We start from the raw sequence: 12,347 nt of genomic DNA, 5'->3' as shown, positions 1-12,347 counted from the left end.
TTTTGTTTGTTTTTTTTTTTCATTCGTATTGTACAACAATTGATAAATCTCTCATTGTTATGTAGTCTCCTAGGACATCTTAAGCATTTTTGAATACTGTTTTAGAGGCCAAAACCTGGTTGGGAACTTAAAGGGATGTATAAATGGCACGTTTATTCATTTTACTCTTAGAAACTATGGTGAGCACTTGTTTTTCTTTTTCTTGTGTGTTGCTTCCTTCTTATGATTGGTCAGTGTCATACAGTGAGAAAAAGTACATGCTCCAAGTGAAAACACTCTGAAAATTGGCCAGAAGGACTTGACTTCAATTAGCTTATTAGATGCCAAATACTTTTGAGTGCTAATATCTCTGCAATGGAGAGGCAACATAAACAGAATTGATAAATCTGCCCCCACAGTGGTCCACTCTACGTTCTAATATGCAGACTAAAAACTTTTACCAGGAGCCGTGCATTAAACGCGTGTTTTGGTACCCATTTCTATGTTTAATGCTTATTACAGTTCCTTTATGGCCTGTTTATCTGTTGTGAAGTTTTACCTCAATCTGGATGAAGCGTTATTAAAGCGAACTGATCAGTTATGGAGGAACAGTAGTGGTTGGAGACTGTCTTGGCAAGAAACTGTCAAGTGAAGCTCGAAAATCCTCCTGAGTTGCCAAGTGCCTGCTTACTGTGTGACTTCTGCTTTACTAGAGAATAGTTTGGGAGGTTTTGAGGAACTGAAATTAAAAGCATAATTAAATAATTTCTTCAGTATAAGCAGAATAGCTTTTTGTGTTGCCACAATTGTAGAGGACAGGAAGTAAGGATTTGTTTTCACCCTTTATTACAGTGTTTTATTGCACCAACATATTTTGCACTCAGTCCAAGTTTTCTATCAGTTTGTCTTTAGCACGTGGGAACCTGGAGCACCCAGGTGATGCTCACATGAAAGCCGTGCTGATGTTGTCCCTGGTGGGATTGGAACCTAGAACCCCAGACCTAAGCACTGAGCCACCGTGTGTGAGTTCACTGCATGCTGCGAATTCTGTTAGCACCACGTAGAATAGCATCTATAACCATAATATTTCTATGTATTAAAGGGGATCGGTCACCCCATTTTAGCCCTATAAGCTACAGCCATCAGGGGCTTATCTACAGCATTCTGTAATGCTGTAGATAAGCCTCCGATGAAACCTGAAAGATAAGAAAAAAGAGTTAAATTATACTCACCCGGGGGTCCGGTCCGATGGGTGTCACCGTCCCTTCTGGCGCCTCCCATCTTCTCCCTCGGCTCCCGCGCACGCGTACTTTATCTGCCCTGTTGAGAGCAGAGCAGAATACTGCAGTGCGCAGGCGCCGGACCTCTCTGACCTTTCTTGGCGCCTGCGCACTGCAGTACTTTACTCTGCCCTCAACAGGGAAGATAAAGTACGCGTGCGCAGGAACCGAGGGAGAAGCAAGGAGAAGGACATCATCGTATGAAGATGGGAGGTGCCAGACCGGACCGCGACACCCATCGCACCCGACTGCGCTCCCCGGTGAGTATAATCTAACGTGTTTTTCTTATCTTTCAGGTTTCATCGGGGCTTATCTACAGCATTACAGAATGCTGTAGATAAACCCCTGATGGCGGTCGCCACATCTCATATGGCAAAAATGGGGTGACAGATTCCCTTTAAAAATATTATTGTATTTTTAGAGCACCGTTAATTCCATGGTGCTGTACGTCATATGGGTTATATACACAACAGTATATAAATGAATTACAATGAGCATACTAACAATGACAGACTGGTACAGTGGGGAGAGGGCCCTGCTCTTGTGGGCGTTCAGGCTTTTAACATAGCAGAATTGGATCTTAGACCTTTATTTACTATGTACATGCAAAGACAGACTATTCCCTGTCTATATGAATGGTAGTAAGCATCAAATGTCACATCATCTGCCTAGTTGGCTACAGGATTATTAGATTATAGAGGCAGCACTCTGTACCGGGAGTAATTGTGTAAGGCTACGTGCCCACGATCAGCAAATGGCAGCGTTTTGGATGCATAGTATTTTCGCTGCGTCCTATTGCAGGTTGATCCGAATGTATTCACTGAACCGTGTGGATTTACCGCATCCAATACATTCTATTGGTGAAATTTCTGTTTTGCTGACTAGCATCTCCGCAATAGAAATTGCCATGTTACGGTCCTGAAAGACGAGCTGTATGTCAGTGTCCGCATGTGATCCGCAGGTGCACTTGCATGCATAGTGGACGTGGGATTCCAAGAAATGCCATCCACTATACTGTAACAGCTGGCTGCTGCGGGTTTGACGCTGCATAAATACGCATAAAAGCGCAGCAATTCCTGATTTTGGGCACATACCCTTAGGGTCTCTCCTATTAGTGGAGACGCGTGCACAGGTGATTTATATTCTGATTTGACACCATAGAAAATAATGATTATCTTTACTGTAGTCATACAGATCAGTATTAAAGCTTAATTTTAAAAATGCTTGTAAAGGTTAATTAGGGCCACACAGCTGCACCAAGTACTATGCAACTGTTTGTTCTCATTCCTGCTCTGCGGGTAATGTATAAAGTGTGGTCACTCCTGCTATTAAAGGGGTTTTACGGTCTAATCAGAAAGGTTTGCAGTTGCAAAGTGCCTGCAGACTGCTGAATCCTGACAGTGTGCGGTCCCCCGTATTCCCTGTGTGTAGCTGACCATGTGACCGCATGTATGCCATATATGCAGTGTTGTGATCACCCACTTGCATGGGGAGTATGCGGTTTGCATTATTGGGGTCACATGCTGACAAGCTTCATCCAGCTTCTCTTAATAGAAGAGAATAGAGAGACGCTAATTTGAGACATATTGGCATGTTGCCAAAACTACGCAAATCACATATTTGCATATTTGCGGTCATGTGATCGCCCACTTGTGTAGGGACTGCAGCGGAATCCTTAGTGTGCACATTGCACAGTGTCATGATTTGGCAGTCTGCCGTAACACAGAAACTGTAGACTTTTCTTCTCAGACCGAAAAATTCCTTTATGGCCTTCACATATCAGTGTTATATCTATTTTCTTCCGACAACATGGATGACAAGGGTGAATAGGAAAGAACACATGCTTCACACAAGATGTCACCCGTATGTTGTCCCCCACTAGCGTGGTTGGCGACTGATGGTTTTTGTGGTTATAGCAGTACAAGCAGTTGTATCCAGATGGTAAAATGATATTCTTGCTTGAGTTAACTACAAAGGTGACCCTCAAAAACCCAAGTGCTGGTCTAGGAAGTGTGACGAGGACCTTTACCTGATGCTTTCTGATGTGTGTGCTCTCTCCCAGGGTGTAGCATTTAATGAGTGTTTTTTTTTTTGTTTTGTTTTTTTTAAGTGAGCAGTGTGCCAAAAGTGAATCCAGCCAGTGGTCACATGATGTGAGCTTTTCATGCCTATACTATGCTTTCACAAGAGTGGATGGCATACAAAAAGGGTAGTGGAAAATAATGAGTCGTATGGGACAATGCAATAAACACTGTACCACCCAAAGTCATAGTTAATGTCCCAATATATTACAACATTGTGGACTGTAATTGACCAGTTGCAAAAAATTCACATAGAAAAAGGGGGGACGAATCCAGAAAAACAACCAGAGGTCATAGTATAAAATTGCTTTATTATGTGGTAAGGCAAAGAACTGAATGCAATAAAAACATGCAGCAGTGCTAGTTATCCATTACAAAAAGTAAGGACACAGTGGACCATGTTGCCAGTAATATACAAGTATTGTCATATATGGCATAAAAAGGAAGTCACCAATCAGGATCACAACAGCAGAGAAAATGTAACGCAATCCAGATACCCACAAGGCTATCCCCAATTGCGAGCTGATGAATAACATATAAAATATAGATCAAATAGGATGAGCTCGTTATAAATTACCTGAAAGTTGCAAGTTCAGGCAAATCAAGGGTCCCCGTATATTACTGGCAACATGGTCCACTGTGTCCTAACTTTTTGTAATGGCTAACTAGCACTGCTGCATGTTTTTATTGCATTCTGTTCTTTGCCTTACCACATAATAAAGCAATTTTATACTATGACATCTGGTTGTTTTTCTGGATTCGTCCCCCCTTTTTCACAAGAGTGGGCAGTCCTCACAGAATATGAGGACATGATTTTCGTAGACATATGCTTTAAATCGCAAGAGACTGAAGTTCTTTAAATAACCCTTTAGGTTATGTCATATAGTGATCAGGGATAGAGGGTGTTTGTGTCACTGTGCGACTCCCAGCTTCCTTCTTATTCTTCATCTCATGTATATCCTTCCTTCCTCCATTCCATTTCTGCTTACGTTTTTAGTACTTAAATCTGGAGACCACACTCTGTTTTAGAGAACCACCTTCCGTCTCCTAAATGGATGACCACTGTTTGCTCAAGCTCACAAGTGTGCTGCAGCTTTCGATACAGGAAAGATGTATATCTTTGTACCGTGTTAGCCAGTAGATAGAAAAATATTCAGGATTGAGAGTCCTCAGTAGTTGATACCTTTTAATGGCTAACTGAAAAGATGGTAATACATTGCAAGCTTTCGAGACTACTCAGGTCTCTTCATCAGGCTAGACTAATACATCTTTCCTGTATCAAAATGGAGGATACCAGAATGTACCGCATCTTTATGGAACTAAAACCACTTCTGAAGAAACGTGCACAAATGGACAGCGCTAGGCTGTATTGTGCATAAATATGTGACTTCAGATTTTGTATTAGTCTAGCCTGATGAAGAGACCTGAGTAGTCTCGAAAGCTTGCAATGTATTACCATCTTTTCAGTTAGCCATTAAAAGGTATCAACTACTGAGGACTCTCAATCCTGAATATTTTTCCTGCAGCTTTCGATGATTCAATAGCAGTGAATAGTGGAAGATACTTAGAAGGAGAAAAAAGCGCTAGGAAATGAGAGGCAGTTGAGTGAGGTGAGAGAAAATTGTCAGGTCTCACCTTGTGATGTTGAGAAAACTTAGGGCACAACACTAGAGAATGTAGTAGACTTCAGCCGACTCTGTATACATTGGGAAGATCCTTCAGGGGGGTTCCGACAGTGTGCTGGAGTGGGGGATTCCAAGAATATGGTGCTTCCACTTGTTCTCAGATTGTGCGTTCACAATATTTCAATAGCCTTCATGTTTGTCTCTTGAGATTAAGCAACCATCTTCACTCTCGTTTCAGCCAAAACTGAGACCATGACAACCGAATCAGATACAGGTATTGAAGTAAATGGTTCCGAACCAACTGAGATACAGAATGAGCAGACTGAGACTTCAAATGAGCAGGATCATCAGAATGCTGAAAACACCGAAGTTACTGAAAGCCCTGGGAGTCCAAACCCTGGAGAACCAGAGCAAGTGAACGCTATTGAATCGCCATCTTCCCCAACCAGTCCTGGACAGAAAAGTCCTGGGAAAGCAAAAAAGGAGGTGCATGAAAGCAAAGGGATTTCTCGCTTCCTGCCTCCATGGCTCAAGAAACAAAGATCCCTAAGCCAACCAGAGCCTAAAGAGGAGACCACTGACAAAATTGATGGGTCACCCGAGGGAAACCAGGAAAAAGATGGCGAAGTGAATAATAAAGATGAGGTTCCAGCAGAAGGCCAGCCTGTGGACGCTGAGGCCGAGAGTCCTGAGAAGAAAGCTGATGCTGACCATACAGACATACAGGTATGCATCCCCTGGCTTGTTCTGTGGGTACATAATTCTATCTACTATATAATCTTGTAATTCTGTCTCTGTAACGGAAATTCCGCGGCGCTGATTGGTCGCGGCCGGGCGCGACCAATCAGCGCATTCGAACAACGCACGAATCCGTCAGGAGATCTACGGCGCAGAGAGAGACAGACTAGAATACCCAATGTGTTAAAATCGGGCCACCATCTAGTGTGTAATATTTACTAAGCCTATGTTCTCATGTCCAATAATCCATTCCGTTTATCTGTTCCTTTTATAACAAAGTATAAAGGTCTACATGAAGTGAGCCTAAGTAAAAGGATGTGTTTTGTCTTGTTTCCAAAGCATTTTTATGCTGCTGTTCCAGGAAACAGATGGGAATTCAGTTGTTGCATTAGTTATGTTTTATTAGCTGACACCCAAGAAGAGTTATCCCTAACTTTTCTATAGGACTGCCAAAGAAAGGAGAGTCCTGTAATGTACTTTCTCTTGCATTCCTATAGAGTCAGTGGTGGTTGAGCATATGCACTGTCACTCCATTCAGAAAGGGAGAAAAATGCCCCGCTCTAACGATCAATGAGGATCTCTTGTCGGCCCCCACCAATCTAGAAACTGTCTCCTACCTATCCTGTCGATAAATGTAGCCGGAATAACTTTTTTTAAATACATTTTTTCTTTCTGCACAAAGGTGCTTGGCAAAGCAATCTGGTTGTCACAGTTTACAAAGACTGTTTAAAGGGAAGCCATCAGTAGGCTCGACCCTCTTAAACCGTCTGCATGTGGCTGCAGATAATAGAAAGTTGTACAAAATGATATCTTGATATCTGCGATCTGATGTCTTATTCTAGAGAAGTTCATGCTTTTCTTAATATGTAAATGACCTGTTAAGCTATATGGGCCGTGGACATAGATCTGCATGAGAATCTGCCCCTAGAGCTTATTTTATATGTCAAGTGATGTTTTCCAGTGTGAGACATGTAGACCAGGAGAGCTGCCAGTAATTACATAGGTCCTTTCATTTAAAATAAGCTCTGGATGTAGATTTTCAAGATCTATGTACTGCCCATAGATCTTAAAGGGAATCTGTCACCATTTTTTTGCCCTGTGAGCTGCCGGCATTGACATCCGGGGCTTATCTACAGCATTCTGTAATGCTGTAGATAAGCCCCCAATGTAACCTGAAAGATAATAAAAACGAGTTAGATTATACTCACCGGAGGAGGGTGGTTCGGTCGGTCCGATGGGTGTCGCGGTCCGGTACGACGCCTCCCATCTTCATACGATGCCGTCCTCTTCTTCCCTTCCTGTAGTGGCTCCGGCGCAGGCGCACTGCTCTGCCCTGTTGAGGGCAGAGCAGAGTCCTGCAGTGCGCAGGTGTCGGGAGAGGTCTGGCATTAAAAAAAGTGTCTTTCTCTGGAATAAGTCATCGGATCACAGATATCGAGGTATCATTTTATTCATCGTTTTAGGACTTACAAGGGTGGGTTCTGCTGATTGCCTTTAAGATGGATATGTACATTAAACAAAGTTTCATGGTTGAGATGAAATAACTAAGATGTGTGTAACTAGGTCTGATGAAAATTGGGCCAATCCAAGGCGAATATTGAAAAATGCATTCAAGTATAGCCAGCAAGATTTTTTTTTTTTTTGTGAATTTAGTGCCATCAGAGATTTTCTATGCAAACACAAATGTATCAAATACTTTTTGGACCTTATGGAGGGCTGCAAATCGGGTATGAAAGTATCACTCCTGGTCCATTCAAAATCGCCAACAGGCTCAAATTGTTGAGATACCTTGTAATAAGTGTCTTTTTAACCAATTTTTTTTTTTTTTTTGTTATTTTCGCATATGTTTTTTTTTTTTTTCTTTCTGCTATTTTCCTGACATTCTTTTAACCCAGTTGAACAATGCTTAATCAGCTAGAGGTTATTCAAAGAAAAACACTAGTAAAACACTCAAAAAGGCGGCTGGATAACTTTTGGCTCTTCGTCCCGTTGATGTCTGCTGTAACATACAGAGCGTTTTCAGAGTGAGGAACACCTGAAGAATGGTCAGGTTACTTTTTTTTTTTTTTTAAAAAAAAAGCCTGACCATGAGCAGAAAGTCGTTTTCACAAAGAAATGCATAATATCACTCTTTCAAGGATTTAGCAGTGTTTTATGTTGTTTTTGGAGCGTACTCGAAGATTGAATGTTCATAATTAACTTCTATGCACAGTGTTCTGTTATCACCACCATCTTAGTTTATTTCTTTTGCTTGAAGGTTTCTATGGAGGAGAACAAAGAGGTAGAAGCACAAGAAGTCGATGACAAACGTGAAGCTGAAAAAGAAATTAAGCCGAAGCTTCCAGCTGAGATCAAGAAGGACATTCCATCAAAATCCCCTAAAAAAGTGAAAACTGTGCCATGCAAAGTGATGTTGTTGGATCAAACGGAATACAGCTGTGACATAGAGGTTGGTCCTGAGATAACCTGTGCCATTATTATTGTATCACTCATGGCCTCAATGAGCGCAAACTTGCATGTAGGTGGACTGCATGTTATCAGCTATATTGTGATTAAAGGGACCTTCCAATACGAAGTTGGGCATGACATGTTGCGCTAGTTTACCCCATATTGTCACATACTTGTCACTGAAATTGAGGTTCCGAAACATGTGCAGAAGACAGAGCAGCATAATGCCAAGGAGCGTTGTCATGTCAGTTACAGAAAGAAGGTCCTCTTATTTGCATATCTCCCATCAAAAATGATACCTAAAGTCCCCAACCCTCAAAATAGTCCACACTGCATTGAGGATATCCTTAAATGTCAGGCGTGCCCCTGCCCCTCCATTTAAAGGCTGCCAAAAACAGCCAAGTGGTTCACTCATCGGACTCCATCTGTTCCATGACACATGCGTGACAGTCGCTCGGTTCACAGTTCTCCTGTAGTCGTGCAGTAAGATTTACTGAGCCCATCTTTCTAGTGAATGGTGGTAGCTCTGTGATCAGACTTGTTACCTGTCCATGTATAGAATTTTCATGTAAACCCTTTTTAGGCTGGGGGCCCACGATGAGTTTTTGGCGTTGCGTCTTTTTGCAGCTTCTTCATAGTTTTCGCAAAGTTGATGGGATTTGTAGAAATCTCATGCCCACTGTACTTATTTTTCCCTTATTTTATTTTGTGTTAGCTGACTCGTGGTGCGTGTTTCAAATCTGCGACATGTCCGTTTCTCTTGTGGGTACGCTGAGCTTTATGTGCAAATTGTTCCCATAGTAAATCCGCAGGTAACAAAAAGACGCATATGCTATTTTAGTGCGTTTCCACAGTAGAAACCTATCAATAATGCATAGCATCCACACATGCTTTTATCAATAAAGTTTTGTCCAAACCAAATACCAAGAGGTATAAAAAATAAGGCTGCTTAGTTTACGAAATGACACATCGGCGAGAAACAAAGTGCAGCATCAAAAAATACGGCAAATGCAAAAAAAAGTAGTGAAAAAACTCAAGTCAGCTAATGTACTCAATAGGTGCAGAAAATCTGCAACATCAGAAGCTCAATGTGGGAATGTAGCCTTGATGGCCGACTACTTACTATATGGCACAAAAACTATTTAGAGATGTATTTATTCTCAGGCTAATGTTTCTGGGTTTGCTGGATTCTTCAATGTGCCGCTTGGTGTATCTGTCAATCACTGAGAGGGAGTGCAGAGAGACCGGCAAGATCCATAGATAAGTAACGGGACAACCCTCAGTAGTGACAGTAAGATGGCGGCTGCAAATCTAGATGCTGTAAGGGGTCTCCTGCGTATTTTGAAATAGCAGACACACATTTTATAGCCGCATTTTCTGCATGGAAATGATCCATATTTTCTCAGTCGCACACAATCCTCAGGACTGCGTTGGCAGTGCAGCCAACCCCCTTTATTTACTCATATAGGTGTGACCACAATCTGTACAGCGAAGGGGTAAGATTACATTACTTGGATTGGGCATATAGGTGACAGGCGTTTTTTTTATTTATTTTTTTTCCAGCTCTGCTTTTAAATAACATACAAAGGATTTTCATCAAATTCTGTACCTTGTGGGGAATTGCCATTGTCACAATTGTAGTGTCATGTTTCTGGCATTGCATTGCTGTCAAGCTCTATCTGTAATTGAAGGTTATGGTTTTATTCTCAAGGACTTGTATTCTGGAGAAAAGGGAGGATGAACAAGACGGGGACACAATGAGCTGGGAGCAGGAATTCGGGCAAAGGGGCAGTAACACGCAGGCTCTTCAGGCAGCAGAGCTCCAAAAATCTACATTTATCTATCCATTTATTAGGGGAAGGACACACACAGTCTCTGGCCCCTTTAGCGTTCAAAGTAGCCATCAATCAGTGCTGAGGATGGGAGGAGTGCTGATCTAATTGATACAATAATTTTGACATCTAGTTTTAGCGCTTTTCCATGCAGTGCTTAAATGGATATTCCCTTTGTTTCTCCTCATATGCAGGCATTCCAGTAGCTTTGGTATCCATGGTTACAATCACTAGCAACTACCTAACTGTCATGAGTGGTCGTAACCATGGCTACCTAAGCTATTGCAATGTCGTGCACCTGAGGAAATATAGGCAGTGTGTATGTCCGGGATTGGCATCCGCACCGTCGCAGCTACAGCCACAAAATTTGGCACAGTCACACGTCTGGACCCCGAGAGCGTCATAGGCTATGTTGTGAGGCGAAATTTTAACCCCGCGCATTCCAATTCACCGAACAGTTTTGCCCCTATCTACATAATGGGGAAAAAGTATGTCAAGCCCCGCCCCTCATTATGATGTCACAATGGTTGCCATGGCGACGCTGATTCATCATATGTTGCAAGCCCCGCTGCTAATTATGATGTCATAATGGTTGACTATGGGATGGAGGATGTGTGATGGGTATATGGGCACGGGACTATGGGATGGAGGATGTGTGATGGGTATATGGGCACTGGACTATGGGATGGCGGATATGTATGATGGGTATATGGGCACAGGACTATGGGATGGAGGATGTGTGATGGGTATATGGGCACTGGACTATGGGATGGAGGATATGTATGACAGGTATATGGGCACGGGACTATGGGATGGCGGATATGTATGATGGGTATATGGGCACGGAACTATGGGATGGAGGATGTGTATGATGGGTATATGGGCATGGGACTATGGGATGGAGGATGTGTGATGGGTATATGGACACTCTACTATGGGATGGAGGATATGTATGATGGGTATATGGGCACTCGACTATGGGATGGAGGATATGTATGATGGGTATATGGGCAAGGGCCTATGGGATGGTGGATATGTATGATGGGTATATGGGCAAGGGCCTATGGGATGGTGGATATGTATGATGGGTATATGGGCACGGGACTATGGGATGGAGGATCTGTGTTATGGGTATATGGGCACGGGACTATGGGATGGAGGATAATTATAATCTGTTATAACTAACCACAGTTAGTTACTCTGCCCGGGCAGCGCCGGCTCTTCAGCTAGTACATTTATAATTGTAGGTATTTGTTAATATTACTGATATTACACCTACTACATATTGGGACTGGATCTTGAAGATGGGAATACCCTTTTAAGTTCTACATTACAAATAATGGTCTTGGAAGCATTCACCTCCTCCTTTCTGAGAGTCAGCAGAATCAACACCTGTGTACAGCAGTTTCCTGCAACTAACTGGGAGGCTAGTAATAAAAGTGGGTGTGAATTGCAACCCAGGACCTTGTCCATTGGCCACGTCTGTAGTTTGTGACTGCTGGACAGGAGGCCTGAGAACCACCTCCTACCTATTGGCATCCCTGACTCCTCTCTTGATGCACCTGTTTGGCACCACATCACATGTTTGTCACACCGTAATGGTAATGTTGCCACACACTTCTAATTGAAAGAATAGGCACAGATGCTGTCTGGTAAGAAGTGGTTCTCAGAGCTCCTGTCCTGTGGCAAGAGATTACTGATGTGGCTGGAATATGCCCCTACTGTACTTCTAATGTATTCGTATCCGTGTACTTTATCTCTAATGTACTTTAGCTCGTCTTGAGACTTTTTGTGTGAGAGATGGATACCTAGGAGGTAGCCAAGTGCACTGAAGGATAGGACTAGGGTACACCACAAGGCTCCCTGGTAAGGCCAAGTTAGGCCTCTTTCACACTTCAGTCTTTTGAAGTCAGTCAACATCCGCCCTTTTTTGAAAAAAACGGATCCGTCGTTTTTTTTGGTGGAATCCGTTTTTCTCCTTCGTCTCATTGGGGGACACAGAGACTGTGGGTGTGTGTTACTGCCGTCTGGAGGCTGACACTAGGCATACAAAAAACAAGTTAGCTCCTCCTCCACCGCATACACCCTCACCCCTATAGCGGGCGGAAACCAGTTTTTTGCTTAGTGTCTTTGGAGGCACACGCAGTCTGGTTTCTCCAGACTAGGTTTCTTTTTTCGGTTCTCACTATGAAGAGGAGATAGGGGCGACGGATCCTATAGAAAGGGTCCGATCTCCCCAAACCATCAACGGGCGAGCACGCGTTGAGCATCGCTCCGCGTATCCTTTCCCGCACCGAGGGACACCTCTGGGACTTTTCCCCAGACATCTATTTTTCGTGTTTGTTGTTTTTTGAAGACGAGAAG

At 42.9% G+C, this 12,347-nt stretch overlaps 1 protein-coding gene across 13 annotated transcripts in view; it reads left to right on the top strand.

Moving 5' to 3' along the window:
• Window positions 1–12,347, top strand: part of EPB41L2 (erythrocyte membrane protein band 4.1 like 2) — a 178,060-nt gene that overhangs the window by 65,550 nt on the left and 100,163 nt on the right. For all 13 annotated transcript variants that reach the window (XM_073575800.1, XM_073575799.1, XM_073575801.1 and 10 more), the window contains exons 2-3: window positions 5,204–5,691; window positions 7,961–8,152. In XM_073575800.1, coding sequence (XP_073431901.1) covers window positions 5,218–5,691; window positions 7,961–8,152 — 666 coding nt within the window. In that variant the 5' untranslated portion in view covers window positions 5,204–5,217. The remainder of the gene's footprint in view (window positions 1–5,203; window positions 5,692–7,960; window positions 8,153–12,347) is intronic.

This window comes from Dendrobates tinctorius, unplaced genomic scaffold, assembly GCF_039654945.1.
Source record: "Dendrobates tinctorius isolate UK_male_01 unplaced genomic scaffold, ASM3965494v1 ptg000046l, whole genome shotgun sequence".
NCBI classification, from domain to species: domain Eukaryota; kingdom Metazoa; phylum Chordata; class Amphibia; order Anura; family Dendrobatidae; genus Dendrobates; species Dendrobates tinctorius.
The sequence above is the reverse complement of the archived record's forward strand: the minus strand, read 5'-3'. Positions and strand labels throughout refer to the sequence as shown.